The sequence below is a fragment of the Stegostoma tigrinum genome, chromosome 21, assembly GCF_030684315.1.
Source record: "Stegostoma tigrinum isolate sSteTig4 chromosome 21, sSteTig4.hap1, whole genome shotgun sequence".
In the NCBI taxonomy this organism is placed as follows: domain Eukaryota; kingdom Metazoa; phylum Chordata; class Chondrichthyes; order Orectolobiformes; family Stegostomatidae; genus Stegostoma; species Stegostoma tigrinum.
Window position 1 is genome coordinate 37,243,440 of NC_081374.1, and position 23,991 is coordinate 37,267,430.

Consider the following 23,991-nt stretch of genomic DNA (forward strand, 5'->3'; position numbering starts at 1 on the left):
ATTTGTTTGATGTGCTTGATAAGATGGGAAGCTGAATATTAATAAGTTGGGCTGTTAATAATATGTTTAAAAATCAATAATTACCCTTAAATGGCAACTCCTTTCTGCCCAGTGTACAACATGCCTCATTGGCCAGCAAATGTATAAAAGATGCAGCCGGCTGCTCTTGATGTTGAGATGGACCTTGCTGGAATTCCTGTGCAATTCTGCTACAAATCTCGCCGTAGGCCCCTTCTATCATTCTGGCTCCTATATGTTTCAGAGATAGTAGGAACTGCAGATGCTGGAGAATCTAAGATAACACGGTGTGAAGCTGGACGAACACAGCAGGCCAAGCAGCATCAGAGCAGCAGGAAGGCTGACGTTTCGGGCATAGACCCTTCTTCAGAAAAAGGCCCGAAACGTCAGCCTTCCTGCTCCTCTGATGCTGCTTGGCCTGCTGTGTTCATCCAGCTCTGCACCTTGTTATCTCTGGCTCCTATATGTCTCTGGTGTCTGTAAATGTACAATTTGGGATTGCAGTTCAGAGCAGCAATCTGCAATATGCAGGAATCACCACTAGAGGACTCCAGTGATCCACAGAAAGGCGATCCTCAGCAATCCATAGCTAACTACAGTTCTACAGAAACAAGTGATAACTTTGTCTCTGGATTGTGCAGGTCTGGACCTTCAGACGAGTACTTGACCTTGGAATTTCCATCTGTTGAGAAACGTTATTTTTGGATTGTGGAACTGATAGAGACTGAAAAAATGTTTTGCAACTTAGCAACATTCATAAATGGAAGCAGAGATCAAGGACATTATTCCTGGGCAGAGCTGTTTTTGCCCTGGGTGTCATATCCCAGCAGAATAGTGTTCGGATCCCAAATGGATGACATAGTAACATTTGTGAGTGATAACCTCAGCCTCCACGACTTACCCTTCCTCACAAGGAGAAATCAACCCTCCTGTGGAGATTAAAGATATTTAGACATACAATTTCTTCACAAAATGGTTGTGTTTCTCCCCAAATGTTTTTTTCATTAAAAGCTTAAGAGTTGCATCTCAACTCCGATCTTGTTGGTTTTAGCAGACAGCTAATAGCAATGTCTGGCCATCAAACCATAATATCACCATAGCAGAGACAGCAGACAGAACAGGCCAGAGGGTTCACTGCTCAGTTAGCATGACTTCAGACTGTTCAGTGTTTCAATGTTGGTGAAAACCATCATTTCTCAGATCCCGTTTGTTGTGAGGTGACTCACAAACAGGAACACCTCAGGTCAAGACATTAAACTGAAAATTGTATGTAGAAGTGAGATTGCCCTGGCTTCATAGAAATGAAAGGAAACAAAAACAGAGGAATGCTAATTCACCTTGGCATGTCCTTTCATTTGTAAGCAGTTTGTAGCCCTTCTTGCAGCTACACTCAAAACTTCCAATGGTGTTCCTGCAGACATGGTCACAGCCTCCATTGTTCAGGCGACATTCATCAATATCTGCATGGAACAGAGAGAGAGAGACTGAGTGTAAGGCAGCCTTACAGAGAGAGAGACAGATAGTGAGGAGACAGAAAGAGAAAGAGACAGAGAGATGGCCCAGAGAGAGATAGAGACAGACAGACAGCCAGAGAGAGATAGAGTGAGGAGGCAGAGAGAAAGAGATAGAGAAGAGGCAGAGAGAAAGAGAGAGGAGGCACAGTAAAAGAAAGAGAGAGAGCAAGAAGCCAAGAGGAGACAGAGAGAGAGAGAGAGAGCAAAAGACAGGTACAAAATGAGAGCAAGGTATAGAATAGAAAGAGAACAGTATAGAGAGAGAGAGATATGGAGTGGGATCGTAAGGCAGCATTGAGAGAGAGTGGGAGAGTCAGAAAGTCAGACATAGACAGAGAGAGAGAGAGAGAGAGAGAGAGAGAGAGACAGCACCAAAGAAAAAGAGAGAGTTGAAAGCAAATAATTCCACAGTATTAGTACCAGCTTCAACATATTCAAATAAAATATTATCAAAAAGATCAGGTGCCTGTTCTTGATGTGGCTCTGGTCATGAGCTAACTTTTAAAGAGGATACAAGAAAATACTTGCTATTTGATAAGCAACTTTCTCTCTTACACACTCGTCTCTCCTTTTATCTGCTTCTGCTTTTGTTGTGTCAGCCAACATCCATATTCCATGAACACCATTAACCACATTCAGAAAATAAACAAAATGAGATAATGACCAGATCATCTTTTTGATAAACTTGGGCACCATGCAAACTTTCCTTCAACGTACTGTCTATGGGATCCGAAGGGAGAGGCTAGCCCCATCTGAAAGACAGCACTGCTGACAGTGCAGTGCGCCCTCAGTATGGCATTGGAGTGTCAGCCTTAGTTTTTCTGCACTAAAGCCCTGGACAGTGTGTTCAGGGGAGGGAAGTGGTGAATGGGAGAGGCAAGGGAGAGCTGGTCAAAAACTGAGAACATGATTTGCGGCAAGTGGATAGATCATGTGAGCAACAAATGAGAGGTGATGGAGGGAAGGATTGGTAAGCGAGAGAGGAAGAACATAGCGGTGGGTGGGGGAGACAAGCAGAAGGAGTTAGAATATTTCCATTACATTTTAAAATTTACTTTAATTCAAAAGTTATTTCATCCATCAAAGTAGGAATTTTAATAATGAACAGTATTTCAACTCAAGGTAAAATGTTTGATGGTATTTTTATCCTCCAAGGAGTAGAATCTAAGTTTAGCGTTTACATTGGTTGTAATGGAAAAATCTGATTTGTTTAAAGCTGCTTCATTTAAAGTCAAACTTTCCAGGAGCATGACCACAACGATTAGTGAGGAATTAATGTAAATGAGACTGAATTACTGGACAAGTTGAAAGAGACGAAAACAAACATCTCCCAACATTAAATGGTCTTTATCCTGGAGTGTGGAGGGAGATGAGTGCTGGAATTAGTGAGGCACTAACTATCAGAAGGAAAAAGTTAATCAATATCATGGAGATGATCATTCGATTGCGAGTTAGCCAATACAGTGCCCAGACTCAAAAAGGGCAAAATCAAGCAATCACAAGGAATGACAGACCTATTAGTCTTTATTTATTTCTAGAAAGATGGAGTCAATTATCGGGAGTGAACGTAACAATAATCCAAGAAAGAAACAAAGCAAGATCTACCAACATGGCTTTGGAAGGAGAAGCTGCTTGCTGAATAATTTCCTTGATTCTTTGAGGAAGTAACTCAAGTTGACTTTGGTAATTGTGTCAATATTGCATGTTCCATTTCTCAAAAAGCATTTAATTAAGTTCCACATAACAAGCTACGACTAGGCTCACAGTTCTGAGAATTCTAGGTAAAATTTGAGAATGAGCATGTTAAATTGTTTGGTGTAATAAAGTCAGGGGCTCAGTGAAGGGAAGGTGAGGCACTGAATAAGATGTAGCAGGACCCAATTATTTAACCATTCCCCATTGTTGATTTTTCTCGGTGGTTTGAATTTAGGTTTCAATTCCCAGACAACGGCAGACTCAAGGTATTGGAGGAAGCAGTAACTTCTCACAGTTCTGATACAATGTTAGCTCTGTTTCTCACTTCAAAAGGTATTGCCAGTCCTGCTGAGTACTTCTGGCATTTTTAAAATTTGTATCACATTCATATGATCAACAGGTAAAACATCTCCTCTGACACTGTGATAAATAAAACTCTCTGATGTAGGGATGTTACCAAAGTCCACCCTATAGAAACAGAGAAAGTAGGTCCAGGAGGAGGCCATTTGGCCCCTTGAGCTTGCACCACTATTCAATATGATCATGACTGATCATGCAATTTCAATATCCCACTTCCACTTTCTCTCCATATTCCTTGATCCCTTTAGCAGCAAGGGCCCTGTCCAGCTCCCTCTTGAATATACCTAACAAACTGGCCCCACAAGCTTTCTGTGGGAGAGAGTTCCGCATGTCCACAACTCTCTGGAGTGAAGAAATTCTTCCTCATCTCAGTCCTGAACGGCTGACCCCTTATCCTTAGACTGTGACCAAAACCACACTATAGGGCAGTAACTGAAGCTCACCCCCATTATGAGCAGTAACCAATGTTCATCTTGTTCAATTGTCTGGAAAGCTCTGGCTTTTTGTTTCAATAGATTGACAGAACAGTCAAGGCTTCCTAATCACAGCTGGGCTACACCCTGTTGCTTTGAAAGCTCTCATTGACTTGAAACTGTATTTTAAAAATTTTATCTGGGACTGCTTCCCATCAGTTTGTGTAATTTTCAGACAGGACTGAAAGTAGATTCAAAACATTTAATAACCCAGTGAATTTTATGAAGGAATATTCACTTTTACACAACAATGAAATTCATGAAACTGGCAGTCATTGGCTGATTTATGTGCTTGTTAATGACTAAGCTACTCGGTCTGAAACACCCAAAAGACTCGATTTATTAGCAGTTTGTATTTCATTTGATGAAGGGTAATCAACTGCACAAGGGAATTGGATAACCCCAGTTTCATGGAGCTTTTAATCTACTGCCTATTTCGCTTTGTATGTACACAAAAGATGGATTTTCTAACTATTAAAAACTGGACTAGAAATACTCTAAGTTCAACACTCCATGTTTTTATTATGACAATTTATACATGTTATAATTGATAACTATTCTTTCCTGTTATCTTCACAGCTGTTTATTCTGTACCCCAAACCATATTCAATTCGGCTCAATCACCAATTAACTGCAACGTTGTTTAAATATTTCCATTTGCACATGGCAATAAACACACTGTAGTATACAGTCCAGAAGCACATTTACATTACAAGGCTAGAGATATGAATGGATGCATATAGAGTCATAGAGTTATACGGCACGGAAACAGACTCTTCGGTCCAACCAGTCCACACCAACCATTTTCCCAAACTAAACTAGTCCCGTCTGTCTGCACTTGGCCCATTTTTCTCCAAACCTTTCCTATTCATGAACGTTATGAAAGGGAAATCATGCCTGACAAATCTATTGGAATTTTTCCAGGATGCAACGAGTAGAATGAAATTGGCGAGCCAATGGATATGGTTTCCTTGGTTTTCCAGAAGGCTTTTGAGGAGATCCATTATAAGAGATCAGTGTAAAATTGAGATGTGTGGGATTGAGGTCATTGCACTGACATGGCAGAGAACTGACTAACAGACAGTAAACAAAGAATGGAATAAGTGGGAACTGTAATTGTGCAGGGTTTGGTAGAGTCCAAACTTTGGAGTATTGTGTGCTGTTTTGGTCTCTTCATCTGAGGAAGGATGTTGTAGCCATGGAGGGAGTGCAACAAAAGTTTGCCAGACTGATTCCTGTGGCAGAGGTCAGCTGGATTAAATTAGTCAGAACCAGGCTGTTCAGAAAAAAAGTTCAGAGGGGAAGCTAGAGAAACAAGTAAGAGAAGCAAAGAGAGAGTACAGGAAGAAACTGCAGCTAACATTAACAGGGAACTTAAAAGTCCTTTTCGGGCATGTAAGTGATAAAAAGGAGCACAGGAGCATAGGGGCCAAAAAAGACAATTCACATTTGGAGAAAGAGTGGTGACTGAGCTATTAGATGAGATCTTTGCAGCTATCTTTACCAAAGAAAAGTTGCTGCCAAAGCAATGCCGAATGGAGCTGGCTGAGACATTGGATGGGCTAAGAATTTATTTAAAAAAGGTCTAACAATGTGTATATGATGCACTATGGATTTACAAAAGACATTTGATAGAAGTGTTATATAAAGCACTTCTCAGCAAAGTTAAAGGCCCTGCAAAAATAATGTAAGTGGCAGCATGCACACAAAAACGTCTGATTGACAAGAGACAGAATGGCTTTTTTGTTCGGCAAATGATTGTGCTTTTTTTTTCCACAGCCTGGGGGTTTCCCAAGCCTCGATACTGGGAAGACAGCTTTTCTTGATCTATGTTAACAGTCCAGACTTGGGCATGCACAATTTCAAAACTTGCAGGTGTCAAGAGTGCTTGGATGTATTGTAAACCTGAAAGAGCTTAATGACAGACTTCAAAGGCGGGCAGGCAGGTGGTGGATGAAATTTGATGCAGAGAAGAGGGTAGTAATACATTTCGGTTAAAAGAATAAGGCAAGGCCGTACAGACTGAAGTACGCAATCCTAAAAGGAATTTAGGACTTTGGGTGCATATAGACAAACCAAGGAAGGTAGTACATGGGCTCCTGGCCTTTATAAATAGAAGGATAAAGATAAAACCAAGGAAATTATTATAAAACTATGTAAAAGACTGGTTCAACATGAACTATCCAATTCTCACTTCCTCACTTCCAGAAGGATGTGAAAACATTACAGAGGCTACAGGAAAGATTCGGAAGGAATGTTCGGTGGATGAGGAACCACAGTTACACAGACAAACAGGAAAAGCTGGTCTTGCTCCCCTTAAGAAAAAGAATATTCAGAGGAGATTTGATTGAGGCGTTCAAAGACCTGAGTGGTCTGAACAGATTAGATAGGGAGGAGAGGGGAAAGATTTAAAAGGAACCTAAAGGCAACTTTTTCCCAGACAGCGTAATGTATGTATGGAATGAGCTGCCAGAGGAAGTGGTAGAGGCTAATACAATTACAACATTTAAAAGGTATCTGAGTGGGTATATGAATAGGAGGGGCGTGGTGGGATATGGGCCAAATGCTGGCAAATGGGACTATGTTTGGAATATCTAGTTGGCATGGTCCAGTTGGACCGAAGGGTCTGTTTCCATGCTGTACATCCCTATGACTCTACAACTGTTCCCATTTGGACAAAGGACAGATTTAAGGTGAATGTCGAAAACGCCAAACACAACATGAGGAGAAATTGTTTTACACTGTGAATGGTTAGGAGCTGGAATACACTATCTGAGAGTATGATGGAGGCAGCTTCAATTGTAGCTTTCAAAGGGAATCATAGAATTACCGGAAGAGAGAAGCAGGCAAGTGGGTGACTAGAAACAGCTTCAATGCTCATGCCAGCAGGAACACAGTGGGATAAATGGTCTCCCCCTGTGGCAGAACCATTCTCTGGCTCTAACAGAAATGTCAACATTAGAATACAAAATGGTGTGAGCTGCTGATGTAGTGAGTCAGCAGATCATGCTTTCACCTCTGCGATCTGGAGTCGTGCTTTGACAAATTGCATTCTTCAAAGTTGTTCAGAAGCAGGAAGTCGGGTGGTCAATTGTCTGGTTTTATACTGGACAGTCCACATTTTAACTTGTCCATCATCATGTCCACTAGTTTAACTTTGGAGTAGCAGCACTTTGCACTGGATCATACCTGTGCTTCACACTGAGGCAGGAAGGGGCCTGTGCTTATTCCTTCCCAATTATTTTGTGGGCTCATTTTTGTGAGGTGTTGATAGACAGAGGCTTGTGGTTGGGGAGGGGGGTGCCTGTGATGATATCATCTCTGTGTGCAGTTCAACAGCATGGGCGTCCCTCCCTCATGCTGCAACATTGATTTGATATGAATTTATTTAAACTTTATTGTCACTTGTACACAAGTACAGAAGTACATTAGAAGTGCAGAACGTTGCCACATAACGGCACTATCTTTAGGTGTGGTCTGGTCTGTTGTCTGTTATTCTTGGCCTCCAGCTACGGTCACCTGACTTAAAGTTGGGCATTCAAGGCACATTCCAGGTCTTAAGCACCATATTCAGGCTAACACCTAACAGCATTATCAAGATATATCAGAGCTGCTGTCTTGAGATGAGACATTAGGCCTCCCTGGTGTGATAAAAAAAAATGGTATGGGACAACTTGAAGGCTAGGAGAAATACAAAATAAAAACCAAAAGGACTGCAGATGCTGTAAATCAGGAACAAAACCAAAGTTGCTGGAGAAGCTTGGCAGGTCCGGCAGCATCTGTGAAGGGGAAAACAGGAAGAAACAAGGCCATGTTCTAAGGAAGAGTCACCGGACCCGAAACATAAACTCTGTCTTTTTTCCTTCGCAGATGCTACCAGACCTGCTGAGCTTCGCCAGCAACTTTGTTTTTGTTGTTGTTGTTGAAGACTAGGAGAGCTCTCCCAGTGCTCAGTGCATCAAACAGATTATTTCACTGTTGCTTCGTAGATTTCTGGAAGCTTTCCTCCAAAATTGCTTTCCTCATTCAATTACAAAGCAAAGGTGATGTGCTTCAAAAATAATCCATTGGTTGTGAAAGGGTTTGGGGCATTCTGGGAACATGAAAGACACCATCTCAATGCAAGTGTTTCTTTTCTTTCCCCCTGTCAACAAGTGATACTGTGTCTCCTCTAGAACTAAAGAAGAGGAATTGCGCTAGGTTAATGCTACATGTGCTGCTCGTGAACAAGGATGACTTTGAGTGTAGCACTTGTTCTGAACACAGCAAATATAAGGGTCAGATGTGAAACCACAGTTTGAACAACTTGGTTTTGCAACTGAAGTGAGCACTGCTAATTCAAAATGGTACTTGTAGGACTCATAGGAAAATAGTATTAATATTTGCTCTGAGATGGAAATAGATCAGCACTGTAAGAAATTTGCAGCCGGATCTTTGGACTGATAAAGTGAGAGAGATTTTGCACATGTTCAAACTGGGTTGAGACACCTTGTGTGAAGAAGCACCAAAGACTGCAGGGAGATGGATGACCATCTGTTTCACACTTGAACACTGCTCTATCACAGCTCGGGAGTTACCCCTTCTTTAAACTGAGTCCATTCTGTTGAATTTGTGATGTGCAATTGCAACAAATAATATAGTTTAAGAGAAAGGAAGATTGTCCTAACTGTAAGTGTTCTACAAAATATGTCTTGTGTTTTTCTTTCTTTTCCTTTTTCCTCAACTTATTCCCCCAAGTTCCTTATTCCCCTACATAATTTCAGCATTGATGCCTTGCCAATTGTACCAAGGCCAAACATCCCTGCTAAGGCGCAATATTCAGAAATAAACACAACCCTGGGGACAGGGTCTGACCAAGGCTCCATACAACTGAACTAAATTTTCACTCTTATATATTTCAGACCTCACTGAGATAAAGGCTGATATTACATTAATTGTCATTTTTCTCTTTGTATATTAGCTGTTAATGATTTGTGTGCAAACAAATCTCTTTGATCTTCCATAGCTTCTACATTTCACCATTTATAAAATACTCCAATTTGTCCTTACTAAGTTCAAATAACCTCAAACTAGCCCAGACTGAACTCCACTACCATATATCGGTCTATTCAATTTGCCTATACAGCTGCATAGAATTTTCTGTAACTTACAATTTACCATTATCCACAAACTCGGATATAAAGTTCCGTACCTATTCACTAGCTAGCGTGAACAGAGTTGAGGCTCCAGATCAGAATAGCACTTGTTATATTTATCATGACAATGTTTCCTAAGTACAATGGTCAGTTTTAACTTTGCGTTCCAATGTGTGTGTTTTGAAAGAGATTAACACAGATTCAAGAAAAAACTGGCAATGTAAATTCAGTGCTGTCCAATGTCCTGTGTGAGACCCATGGATGGTCACACCTGCAGCATGGCAAAAAAACTTCAAACAAAGGGAGAGCGATAACAGGAAGAGATAACAAAGGAGTTATCTCACCACAGCCACTGGCTCACCCCCATTTCAGCAGAAAACCACATCTTGCAGACATTTTTTGTGTTTTGTCCTTCAAGAAAAATAGAAAAGAAGGAGTTAAAATGCTAAAATGTGAGTGCCAGTAGATGATATGGTCAAAAGAGATGTGTTTGAGAACTGAGGTTTATGAACTAGCTTGGTTTGAGTGCTACTGTGTCGTGAAGGTCACAGTCAAAGAACCATTCGCTTGGCACCACTGCATTACAGGTAAAATAATTCTCTCAATCTGAGTAATAGAGGCAAACCAGCCAGTCCAAAGGGGATAGGACAACAGGAGGACTCTACTGCTCTCCTGCATAAGTGATGTGCATTGTGCGGGTACGGGGGAGTGAGTATAATGTGTGAGCATCATGGGAAGGAGGATCGGGCGGCAATGATATGGATTAACTTTCAGTGGTTCACCCCCACTTTCCTGTTGCCCAGTTCCTCTGTGATGTACTGCATGCCTTTAATTGAGGCCCCTCAGAAGTAAGAAGCTGGTGGCAATGTTGTGTGCATTCTGTCATAGTGATAGGCCTGTCAGTAGCTGTGATCATTCATTGGCTCCTCAAAGGTCTCAAGTGACAACAGCTGGGCAAGGTTATGTATGGGTCTTTCCTGCTCATAGCTCTGGCAGAGGCGAGATGGTAGCAGGGTTCATGGACACCACTAACAGGTAGATTTAGTGCCCCTCTTGTCTTTAAACTCACCACCAATAGGAGCAGATATGATAATCATTCTATCCAAAAAATCCATAGGAGATTTAATACAGGGCAGGAAGCAAGCAGATGGCCAAAGGAATAAAGTTTTGATGTTGAGAATACCAAGTCTTTGTGATGAGCCAGAAAGGATGGCTCTCGATGAACAAGCAGTCAGGCAACAGAGTGAGTGTCATGGAGTCAAGGAAAACAACAGGGGAGTGGAACTGAATATCATGGAGACACAGATTAGATCACTGAGGAGCAGGACATTGTTGAGAATTACTTTTAAGCAGAAAAGAAAATTGTTACATTACAACAGGTCGATTCAATTCATATTAGAGGCATTTCTAATCAATCTGGTCAGAGATGTTACAACACACCCCTGGAGCATGCGGGACTTAACACCAGGTCTCCTGACCCAGAGGCACAAACATTACCATTGCAACACAACTCCTGCAACTCATCTTATACACTTCCTCACAGCTCCTCCTGTACTTAATGCTAAACTAATGAAGTTTTGAAGCAAACTGTCCTGTCAATCTCAGTAGTCAAGAACAAGCTCTTAACCTTTAAATTAATCAGTCTTTCATTTACATAATTCATGCCTGTACCCCAGGGGTCATCCAACCTTGATTACTGCATTATGTAGGTTTGAGACATTTCAGCTGCTTATTAAGCCTTCTTATTTCATCGGAATGGTTTCAAATTACAGCTCTACAGCTTCACTCTATTTACTGAGCTTGCAGCAAGAATGTTCTGGCCTTTGTACAGTGGCATTGTAAACATTTTCTTTTTGAATGAATTTACGATATTGCTGCACTATTGCTCTTTTGCTCTGGTTCTTTTCTTTTCTCAGGCTCATTGCTTATCCATTACCCTTGGTGCTGTTTCTCTTCACCCATTCATCCACAGAATTCCCCCTCTATTTCCTTCCCTTCACTATGTTTTCTGTCATCTCTTGCCAATTGCTCAGCTCCCTTCCATTGTCATACCAGCCAGAAAAGTTTAAATGGCTTTGAAACGTATATCAAATCACACACGCTATTCCAGGCATCACGTTACTTTGATGTTTTTCAGGTTAGAAATTCTATGGGCGGTACAGTTGGAATTCACAGGTTTTAGCAGAGTCCCAAAATGCTCCTTTGCCCACACAGTACACATCAAAAGGTTAGAAACACCTCTAGCGAAAATGGAAAGCCGGCTGCTGTTTTGATATTTCACAGGTTTGAGCCATCTATATAACGTGCACACTTCAGCTTTCTTATTTGAAATAAAAATGTATGATTGCTTTAGAAGCAGTTCAGACAAGGTTCACTTAGATTCATTCCTAAAACGAATGGCTGATCTGACTGAAGAGAGGTTGAGTAGGTAGGTCTATATATACTGGAGTTTCAAAGAATAAAAGGTAAGCTTATTGAAACATATAAGATCTTGAGGGGAATGGATAAGATGAATGTTTCCTCTTGTGGGGTGAACAAAAGTAGGGTTCATGGTTTAAGAATAAAAGGTTTCCCTTTGAAGGCAGATTTGAGGTGAATTATTATCCAAGTGTAATGTGGGCTGGGTATTAAATTTATTTAAGGCTGAGTGAGATAGACTTTTATTCGACAAGGGAATTGACGGTTACAGGGAACAGATAGAAAACTAGAACTTATACCATCACTATATTGGCCATGAATTGATTGAGTGGTGAAACAGGGAATGAGGGGCCAAGTGGCTGAATCTGGCTCCTAAGTTTTTATTTAATCGCTATGATCAACCTGAGTTGATGTATCCAAGATAACAAAGCATGGAGCTGGATGAACACAGCAGGCCAAGCAGCATCTCAGGAGCACAAAAGCTGATGTTTTGGGCCTAGACCCTCGGACGGAGGGTCTAGGCCCGAAACATCAGCTTTTGTGCTCCTGAGATGCTGCTTGGCCTGCTGTGTTCATCCAGCTCCATGCTTTGTTATCTCAGATTCTCCAGCATCGGCAGTTCCCATTATCTCCGAGTTGATGTATGTTGTCTCACAAAACCCTACGAATTTGGGGAAATCCAAATAGTTTCCATCAGGCAAGTGAATGTTTTGTTCCATTTTATTGAACATTCAATTCAGCATTCAGCCAAACAAGAATATTTTCAAATATACTGCAGGCAAAGTTTTTAAGCAAATGCAAGTCTTTAATCATGGCTTAAGCATTTGTCCTTTTTGGTTTCCCAGGCATTTCAATAATACTCCAAATATTTAGCTAAAAGTGAAAACTGTAATTTATCTGAACATTTTGCTGAGCTGTATGATTAACACTATGAGTAGTGAATATTTTTGTGGGGATCTGAGTGGGGAGGGGTTTGCAGACTGACCTTTGCATGTCTTCCGATCGGGTTGTAATGTGAATCCAACTGGACAACTGCAGCGGACTCCCGTGGCAGCATCCTGACACGTGCTATCACAGCCTCCATTGTTCACAGCACAGGTCTCTGTGGGAAGAAAAGCCACGTGTGGGTAAACATCAAAACAACATGAGATTAAACACCATTAGTACATGGCTTTACATTGCATGTTACAGAAGTAACGACATAATAAATATTTTATTCCCTGTAAATGAAAAGCACTACATTAATTGCAGGTCTGTCTTTTCTTTCTTCCATTTGACACATCGGAACAGTCCTGTGCATTCAAACACTCGTCAGTCTGGAGTTCATTAGAACCAGAATCAGTGGCTTTCCCTTTTAGTCCAAACATTGAGTTGAGGAGCTGCAAGGTTTCTAACATACCTTATCAGTTATACAGGCCTTCGCTCCCTGTTCCTACTCCCTTGCCTTCCCAAACTGCTGAGTATAATTCTTTAGAACTGACTAGCTTCTTGCCAAAGTTGCTATCCTTCAAGCCTGAATTTAGACTATTGTGATTTCATCTGATTATTACCTTCAGTCTGAATTCAATTCAAACTTAATATTAAAGAGCCCAAACTCACACTGGAAACCTAATGGGCTTTAGTCTGAGAACAGAAAAGTTATAACGGTTTAAAGTGAGCTACTATGCTACTAGATTTCTCTCTGTCATTTTTCAATTGCTTGACCATCCCTAGTGTGTCCATGTTATTGTCTCTTTAGTGGGATATGTTCTTGTGTGTTATCACATGCTGCCCTGTCCAATCCTCCAGATCCTGCCGTCTCCCTCAGAGAGCTGGCCGAGACTGGTCAAGCTCACGAAACAATCATGAGCCTGACATTTAATGTCACTGCAAGTTGAAATGTGAATTGGAATTTCTTGAGGTTAAAACTCAAAAGTTGAATAACTCCTTAGATCAGAGACTACACAGATTACCCGGAATAAAAATGATTTGCTATGTGCTGAGCTTCTTGAAAACCCGCCTGAGGCAAAATGAAAGTAAATGACTTTGTGTCATATGATAACACAATCTAATTAATGTCAGTTGATCAGCTCCACATGTCTTACATAAACATCACATGACACAAGATCTTCTCTTGGCAAACCTGTCAAACATAGAAATGCTTTCCCACAAAAAGCCCATACATCTGTTAGCAGGTGGAATGATTTTGTTGTGAAAAATCAACCATTGAACCATGTGCTGATTGGCACTGCTGACCTGTATGCTTTATATCGAGGTGGTGAAACTCAACATACATGGCCTAAAATGGCAAGGGGTGGACAATTTAGTGTGATCATATTCAAAGGGCAAGTACAGTCCTAGTCATCTGCAGCTGTGCAAGCATTGAGGACGCGCAAACAACAGAACTGAACCTAACTGCCTGAGGGATGAGATTTGAACTGATGTCTAAGAAGCAGACAGATGTCATAGAATCCCTGCAATGCATGAAGAGGCTATTCAGCCCATCAAGTCAGCAATCACCCTCTGTACAGCATCCAACCCAGTCCCAGATGCCTCCCTCATCCCTATAACCCTGCATTTCCCATGGCTAACACACCTAGCTTATACATCCCTGGACTCTATGGGCAATTTAGCATGGCCAATCCAGTTTCTTAACTGCAGCACCCGGAGGAAACCCACGCAGACATGGGGAGAATGTGCAAACTCCACACAGACAGTTGCCCGAGGGTAGAACTGAACCTGAATCCCTGGCACAGTGAAGCAGAGATGCTAACCACTGAGCCACCGTACTATCCCTATGGAAAGTGGGGCGTTGGTGGGTAGGGAGTGTGGTGGTGAATACATGAAAGACTAAATAACTTATACAATATAACTCTTTATGACAAAAGCTAGCAAGAACAATTGTAGACAACCAGACAAGTAACTAGACTAACTTTAAGCTTTGACAATACAGTCTGATGCAGGCCTGACAAAAATGGAGCACGAGAGGCTGAGGTTTAATGAAACAAACAGAATTGTGTTGCTGTTTCTCTTTGATCTTCTAACTTCTTCATTAAATGGAAAGTGCAGTTTCAACATGTTTAAAGAAGACATTACAACTTACACAACACCAAAACCTACGAAGTTCTGAATAGCCAGGATTTTATTTTTAAAAACCCAAAAGGTTTGAGAAGTTGACTGCGTTGTGGGCGATGAAGTAGTCAGGAGGTGCTGGGTTCAAGTCCCACCTACTCCATAGGTACGGGGAGATTAGAAAGTATCTACTCTTTGCCCAGCATTTTGTGAACTGTTTCACACTCGGACTTCCCTGTGTATGCCTCACTCACTGCATCTCACCACTGCTTGCTGCAGCTTCTCCTTCTGACGCATTTCTGCAGGTTTCTGTGCTAAGGTCAAGCTATTGCCGATATCTAATTAATTATGAATGAATACATCAACTGAGCATAAAATTAACCATTCCAAAGCCAGTATAACAGTACAGTTTAAGACGACAACATTTAGTCCGATAAGTTTATTTCAAGCAAGGGTGATTGTTAACCTCTTGGGTCACACAATGCTTCAAAAGCAGATTCTGTAGGTCTCGACTTGCCTGGAATGGGATTTTTTCAGCATGGATAGGTTTTCAATGCAAAACCTGTAATTTTCATTTCCCCAGCAGGTTACCTGCCTGAATACAAGCCTGATTAATTGGTGCAGGACCAGGTCTAGTGGGAAATACTGCAGGTGAAGCTAGAGTTTGGACATAGGTCATAAGTCATCTGTTGGGTCAATGGGAATCAGTAGGAGCTGATCTCGCAAGTTATGGTAGGGGGTCGTGATAGGAGAAAGCAATCCTTCTGGCCCAAGGCCTGCGAATCTCGGCTGGCCAGAGTTAAACCTGGAAAAGGGGTCAAATCTGAGGCAGACAGGCACATTATTATATGCCAATGACTAGCCCATCTACTGAGAGTGAGTGTCCTGCCTTGCCTTATCCCATTTCCATTCAAACCAAGAAGGGCAACTGGGGTCAAACTTAAAATTTTTAACATGTTAACATCTCACTCAACACTGACCCAATAGTTTTATTTCATGGTTAAAATGATCAGTATAATTTCCAGACCATGTAGACTAGTATTGTAGAAAGAACTGGGAAATTTTAAAGGGTGAAAAAAATCATATGTAGCCTTGAAATTGTAACAATCTCTTAATCACAATTCCTTAGCAATACTCAGAGTCCTTCCTTCATTCCAGGCAGAAAGGAGAGAAGGGGAACGGTGGATGATATGGGGGACTGTTAATACCATTTCCCTACACTTCCATTAATTCGTGCAGGTTACATGGCAGATCCCGTACCGCTGGGCACAGTTTATTTACATTGAATTGAAACCAGTGGAACCAGGAACGATTGACCTGCATGAAATGCACATTCAACTCCAAATATGAAATATTTCAGCAGCATGGGGAAAGCAGCATTAACTCAAATACTCTTGGCCCTGTCATCCATGACAAGCATTTAAAGTTTTCTGTTGGCTTGTCTGCATCCTACAAGTCACAGGAGTACCATCAAAAAGCCAGCTCTGATTCCCAGTTGAGTACTGGCAGCCAACATAAACACTGCAAACTATGTAATGTGAGGCCCTTGGAGAATTCATTAGAATCAAACAAATGTAAGATGTGTTAATTCTTTCCAAACAAAAAACACACCAGTTCTTATTTAAACCTTACTAATTCTGGGAGCTCTAATGCAATTGTTATAGTGGAATTGTGCCTTAGTGAACCAATAAATTCCAAGAGATTTCAATTTTGTTTTGTTCTCTCTCAATTCAACTTACTGATGTTAATCCTCGACCTGGATACAGAATTCTCATTTAAATCAATCATATTTCTTATTTATAGATTACAGTAGAAGAGGTTATTTATATAGTTATGTACAGTCTTAAGACAGCACCCTCTCTAAGGCTTAGTTTGATAACTCTCCTTAGAATTCGACAGAGAGATACAAGAGGTTTTGCCGAAACAGATTGTTGGGTTGATTCATTACCTGTGTGGGGTTTTTCACAGGGGCTGTTACCAGTTTTCATGTTACAGTTATACAGGGCCTTGGTGAGGCCATACTTTGAGTATTGTGTGCAGTTTTGGTCTCCTAGTCTGAGGAAGGACATTCTTGCTATTGAGGGAGTCCAACGAAGGTTCACCGGACTGATTCCCAGGATGACAGGTCTGACAATATTGAAGACTGGATCGACTGGGCTTGTACTCATTGGAATTTAGAAGAATGAAGGGGGATCTCACAGAAACATATAAAAGCCTGATGGCACTGGACAGGCTAAGAATAAGGGGTCAGACATTCAGGACTGAGATGAAGGAGGAATTTCTTCACTCAGGAAGTTGTGAACGTGTGGAATTCTCTCCCACAGAAAGCTGTTGGGGCCAGTTCATTAGATATATTCAAGAGGAAGCTGGGCGTGGCTCTTGTGGCTAAAGGGATCATGGGGTATGGAGAGAAAATGGCGTGGGATACTGAAATTACATGATCAGCGATTTTGAAAGGTGGTGAACTCTCAAAGGGCCAAATGGCCTATTCCTACAGCTATTTTCTATGTTTTCTACATTTCTATGACCTTTCACTCTTTTCTAGATGGGAACGATATGAAGGATCACTTTCCCTTTTTGGAAGCACATCTTCCCTACTCACGATAGGAGTCAATGAAACGAGACAAAGAAAAATATGCCACTGTCACGATACTTCAAAAGTTTATTAATGCAGTGATATTGGTGTACCATGAGCAATTCAATGTTAGAAAACAATAGTGCTCCAATCTCTCCTCTTCTGAAGGTGATAACAACAACTGCAGCAAGCAAAGAGAAGGCAGCACCAGTAATTATAGTCAGGACAAGAAAAAAGCTTTAGAACTGTAAAAGGGCTGAAGAGTTTGAGAGAAGGGAGATTTAGAAATCCAAAGATAAAAAAACTGAGACAATAGTCAAATATATCAAGGTGGGTAAAGACAAACTGAGCAGGACTTGAAGGGACAAAGAGTTGAAGAGTAAGTGGATCACAGATTAGGGACAATACAGCAGTAAAACTGAAGTCATTGGAACGGATTTACCCAAAATAAGAGAGACGAAGTAGTGGAATAAGTGGAGATATTTTCCTCTTGGCTTTCCTGAAGGTTGTCCAGGAGAGAAGCTTTTTTTAACCCTGTGGATGATAGCAAGAAACCATCTGAATGAAGGCAGTCTGGGCAGAAGTGGCTACAGAACTCAGTGCCCATGGGGAGCTCACGAGAAGGTGGTTCCAGCGCTGCAAGAGGTTAAACAATCTGTGGGTGTCGGGGGGGTCAGTTAGCTCAGCAGCTAGGCAGCTAGTTTGTGATGCAGAGTGACACAAACAGCATGTGTTCAATTCACATACAAGCTGAAGTTACCAAAAACCTTCTCAACCTTACCCCTCACCTGAGGTCCGGTAAGACTACGGCAACTTTATTATTCAAGTTCTATTAAAGGTTTGCATTGCTTGGAATGTGAATTTGTGTTGTATGTTTCAAAGCCTTTCACCAAAGGCTTGCACAGGATGAGCTCACGATGACAAAAGATGGTCCTTTGAGGGGAGCTTCCTTTCTGAGTTAGCCTCAGTTGCCTTGTTTGCTGATGGCAGCCAGTGCACCTGCCTCACTATTACTTGTTTGTAGCCTGGTTTGGCCTCACTCCTATCTCTAGGTGTTTAACGACAACAAGTAAGGCAGCAATTGATTGTGAGTTCTCATCAGTTGCTCCATATGGAAATGCTTCATCCCTAATACTAAGGTTAGGAAGAAGCAAAGTAACTGGGTTACTTGGAGGCAGATGTCTATGTTGCAGCTACACACCTGGCATATACAGTCAGTTTTGTGAACACATGCATTTCCCTTTATTGGCAAACAAGACTGAGCCCACGTGTGTTATTGCAGTAGGCCAGGGTGCTGATGGATATTCATGACATGCTAATGATTGTGTTCCCTGTCATGAAGGTCTGGAAAGTTAATCTGCGTGAAAGGTTGTGAGGACTTACAGCAACATTTTAACCCGCTATACGGAAGCTGAATATATGCCGCAGCTCCCAACTTTTACAATTATATTTCTCGTCCTGCCCTTCTGTTCTGTTACTCTACGCACTTTCGATGCTATTATCTGTGTGTACTGCGCACAAAACAGAACTTTTCACTATACCTCGGTACATATGGCAATAATAAATCAAATCAAATTAAAGCTCCAAGCAGACCAGAGGTTTCTATCCAATAAGCCCGATGATTGGAAATGTACCAGTAACTAGCAAAATGCTACCAGAAAGGTGTTAACAAAAGAACAGGAGAATACATTATCCAGGCATATAAAAACAGATTTTAAAAGGTTTTGCAAATATATAAAAAGCAGCTAATATAAACTTTGGCCTGTTTGAGGAAGTGGTTGTAGAAATTAGAATGGGGAATGAGGAAATGGCAGAGACATTGAACAAATATTTTATGTCTGCCTTCAAAGTAGAAAATACAACTACCTACCAGAAATTGAGGGTAAACTAGGCACTAAGAGGAGTCAGCAGAAAAGAAATACCGGAGCAACTTAAGGGAGTGAAATCTGATAAATACCCAGGAGGTGATGGCTTATATTCTAAGATTCCAAAAGAAATAGCTGCAGAAACAGTGGATGTGTTGAATTAAAACAAAATTAGGCTCCAGAACGTCCCAGAAGTTTGGAAGTTAGTAAAAGTAACCCCGTTATTCAAAAAAGGAAGGAGAGAGAAAACAGGGAACTATATGTCAGTGTAAAGACCATGTCTTTTTATTTTTCAGTTTTAAGTTATGGGTTGAAATGGGAAAGAACTGTTTTGGATCTAAGAATTGCTGGAGCATTACTTCATGTTTTGAAAGCAAGTAACCTGGTACTCATTGTCAACTATGTTTACATAGCTGCTGATTCAAGCAGTGGTTGAAATATAGTTTGCAGAAAAGCGGGAGTCAATGCTGCATACAATGGAGCTTTGGTCTAAGGGCTAGTGGCCAGTTCTTGATGACAAAGGCCTTCTGCCTGCTACCTATTGTATGATTGGTTCCCAGGCAGCCAAACAGTTTGCAGCTGTGAACAAGATACAGAGAAGCCATCAGATGTTTGCATGTTCGGGAGTTGGGTCTGTTCTGTGCAGCAAAATCGTCTTTATGCCTGAAGAAAACAAGTTAATGTTCTTTCAGCAGTTGCTGCAAACTGTGACTTCAAATAAATAAGTCAGAAATCTTTTCATAAATATGAGCCAGCCACCTGGCACCTCCTTTAAACCAGTGAAGGTATCTGGAGAAAGAAGCAGAGGTGTCCTGATCAGCACAAGAACCATCTCTGGAAACTCTGTGAACAGAGATTCATTAAACTGCTTTCCCAGTTTTTCTTCTGTCCATGGTGAGTGTGTATGTAAAAACGCATGGCAATTATCATAGGGTTTTTAATCTACATGTAGATTGGCCGAACCAGCTCGGTCAGGGTAGCCTTGAGGAGGAGTTTGTTGAGTGTATCCATGATAGTTTTCTGGAACGGTATGTAATGGAACCGACGAGGGAGCAAGCTATCCTGGATCTGGACCTGTGTAATGAGACAGGAATAATTAATGACCTCATAGTTAGGGATTGTCTTGGAAGGAGTGATCACAGTATGGTTGAATTTAGAATACAGATGGACAGTACGAAGATAAAATCCAATACCAGCGTCCTATGCTTGAACAAGGGGGACTACAATAGAATGAGGGATGACTTGGCTAAAGTAGACTGAAAACAGATTTTATGGTGGGAGAGTTGACGAGCAGTGGAAGATTTTCAAAGCAATTTTTTAAAGTGATCAGCAAAAGTATATTCCAATGAAAAGGAAGGACTGTAAGTAAAGGGTAATCTGCCATGGGTGTCTAAGGAAATAAGGGAGGCTATCAAATTGAAAGAGAAGGCATACAAAGTGGCCAAAAACAACATGAAACTAGAAGATTGGGAAAACTTTAAAGGTCAACAGAAAGCCACAAAAACAGCTATAAAGAAAAGCAAGATAGAACATGAGAAAAAACTGGCACAGAATACAAAGACAGATAGCTAAAGTTTCTAGAAATACATAAGACAAAAAAGAGTGGCTAAAGTAAACGTTGGCCCTTTAGGTGCTGAGAAGAGGAATTTAGTTATGGTATGTGATGAAATGGCCAAGGTATTTTGTATCGGTCTTCACAGTGGAGGACACTAATAACATGCCAGTAATTGACAATGAGATGAAGGTAGGTGAGGACCTGGAAACAATCATTATTACGGAAGAGGGAATGAGTTGGGCAAGCTAATGGAGCTAAGGATTGATAAGTTTGCTGGTCCTGATGGAATGCATCCCAGGGTACCAAAAAAGATGGCAGGAGAAATAGCATGTGCACTGGCGGTAATTTTCCAAAATTTGCTGGACTCTGGGGCAGTCCCAGCAGATTGGAAAACAGCAAATGTGACACCACTGTTTAAAAAGGGAGGTAGACAAAAGATGGGGAATTATAGACCGGTTAGCTTAACCTCTGTACTGGGGAAGATGCTTGATTCTATTATCAAGGAAGAAATAGCAAGGCATCTTGATAGAAATTGTCCCGTTGGGCAGACGCAGCATGGATTCATGAAGGGCAGGTCATGCTTGACAAATCTTTTGGAATTCTATGAAGACATTACAAGCCAGGTGGACAATGGGGACCCAGTGGATGTGGTGTACCTATATTTCCAAAAGGCCTTCGACAAGGTGCCACACAAGAGGCTGCTGCATAAGATAAGGATGCATGGCATTAGGGGTAAAAGTATTAGTATGGATAGAGGATTGGATGACTAACAGCAAGCAAAGAGTGGGGATAAATGAGTGCTATTCTGGCTGGCAATCAGTGACTAGTGGTGTGCCTCATGGATTGGTGTTGGGACCGCAATTATTTACATTTTATATAGATGATTTAGAGTTGGGGACCACATGTGGGGTGTCAAAGTTTGCAGGTGACATTAAAATGAGTGGCAGTGCAAAGTGTGCAGAGGACTGTGAAACTTTGCAGAGGAACATAGATACATTTGGTGAGTGGGCAAAGGTCTGACAGATAGAATACAATGTAAATAAATGTGAAGTGATACATTTTGGTAGGAGTAATAATAAAAAGGATTATTACTTGAATGGTAAAAAGTTGCAGCATGCTGCTATGCAGAGGGACCTGGATATCCTTGTTCATGAATCACAGAAGGTCAGTCTGTAGGTACAAGTAATTAGGAAGGCAAATGGAATTTTGTCCTTCATTGCTGAAGGGATTGAGTTTAAAAGCAGAGAGGTTATGTTACAGCTGTACAAGGTGCTGGTGAGGCCACACCTGGAGTAGTGTGTGCAGTTTTGGTCTCTTTACTTGAGGAAGGATGTACTGGCACTGGATGGGGTGCAGACGAGGTTCACTAGGTTGATTCTGGAGTTGAGGCTTGGTTTATGAGGGAAGACTGAGTAGATTGGGATTATACTCATTGGAATTCAGAATATTGAGGGGGGATCTCAGAGAAACATATAAAATTATGAAGGGAATAGATAAGATAGAAGCAGAGACAATGTTCCCAATGGCAGGTGAAGCTAGGACAAGAGGGCATAGCCTCGAGATTAGAGGGAGCAGATTTAGGACTGAATTGGGAAGGAACTTCTTAACCCAGAGGGTTGTTAATCTATGGAATTCCTTGCCCAGTGAAGTAGTTGCGGCTACTTCAGTAAACGATTTAAAAGCTAAGGTAGATTTTTTTGAACAATAAAGGAATTAAAGGACACGGTGAGAACGTGGGTAAGGATTGGCCATGATCTTATTGACTGGCGGAGCAGGCTCACAAGGCCGAAAGGCCTACTCCTGGAGTGTGTGTGTGTGTTTCTTGAATGTATGTGTAAAGCAGGTACTAGGGATCATAAAAACTATGTTCTTTCTCCTGACAGCTCTGAAAGGTTCACATTGTGCATGAGGGAAGTTCTGCACATGCACACTTTGTGAAACACTGCCAGTAACAAGCAAGGTGTCACCCAAATAAGCACAATAAATTTGAGCAAATTGGAGTGACATCACTGACAGTAATGGTAGTACGCACATGTGCTGACAGTTTTGGGGGTGTCAGCTAGTGTTCTCTTTCTCTTTTATTTTCAAACGTGTACAAAGATATGTCTGTACCTTCTACAGTCACAACACTTAGATGCTCACTAACCTGTTAAGCAAAATGTATTAAAACAATAGTTGCAGTCAACTGAGAGGCAAGTAGAAAGGGGAGCCAGTCTATTGCTTCTCACACGGGTATAACAGAAGAGAAAGGCAATTTTATTTTTAAAACAAAGGATGAAACTTGTAAAGGTTGATGTTCAGAAGGACATGGATGTACTTACACAAAGCACACATGTAGTTAGGATTCAGATAAAGCAAGCTATTAGGAAGGAAAATGTCATGTTAGTCTTTGGGGTAAGGGGATTACAGAGCACGAATAAAGCAGTCATGCTACAATTGTACAGGAATTTGGTGAGGCTGCACATGGAATACTGTGTGCAATTTTACACTGGTTCACATTTACGGAAGGAAACACTTGTATTGAAGTCATATTACAAATGTAAAATGGATTGGTCTCCTAGATGAGGGAATTGTCCTACAATTGGAATGAAATGCAATCATGAGCAAATGTCCATCCTGGTCCGGCTTGGTCTTGTGACCTCTACCATGATGCACACGAGCAGGCAGCCATCTTATAGGCACTTCAACAATGAGTCCATTCTGACCAGATTGTTCTCTGCTAAACACACAGCACCCAATCGTATCAGCCTGAATAAACTGGGCTACATTCATGAGAAGAATGAGAGGTGATTTTATTGAATCATCAAAGATCACGAAGTGTTTGACAGGGTAGGTCCTGACATATTGTTTCCCCGGTCGTGGAGTTTAGAACAAGGATCGCGTCATTATGTTCTGAGGAAAGGTCACCTGACCCAAAACGTTTACTGTTTTCTCCTCCACAGATGCTGCCAGACCTGCTGAGCATTTCCAGCAACTTTGTTTTTATCCCATCACTTATGACTGAGTTGAGGAAAAATCTCTGCAACTTTTGAAATTCCCTTCCCCAGAGGATTGTGGATCCATCATTGAAAACATTCAAAGCTTTTAACAGTCTGATTTTTGGTCTCTTTGGGAGCAAAGCAATAATAGAGAGTGGGCAGAAAAGAGAAATTTAAGTCCAAAATCAGACTCAAATACAAAGCAGTCTCAATGAGCCATGTGTTCTTCTGTTCTTATGCCTTATATTCTTAGTAAAATATTCCAAAGTGCTTGGCAGGAATATTATTAAATTAAATGTTGACATCAAGTCACTTAACAGATATTGAGACAGGTGAAGTAGTTTCTTGTTAGCG

The 23,991-nt window shown here is 41.2% G+C and overlaps 1 protein-coding gene across 2 annotated transcripts in view; it reads right to left on the minus strand.

Annotated features, from left to right (window-relative positions):
- LOC125462693 (signal peptide, CUB and EGF-like domain-containing protein 3) overlaps positions 1-23,991 on the minus strand; it is a 361,430-nt gene that overhangs the window by 83,184 nt on the left and 254,255 nt on the right. For both annotated transcript variants that reach the window (XM_059653452.1, XM_059653453.1), the window contains 2 exons: positions 12,599-12,715; positions 1,356-1,478 (listed from right to left, as the gene is read on the minus strand). In XM_059653452.1, the coding sequence (XP_059509435.1) occupies positions 1,356-1,478; positions 12,599-12,715 (240 nt within the window). The remainder of the gene's footprint in view (positions 1-1,355; positions 1,479-12,598; positions 12,716-23,991) is intronic.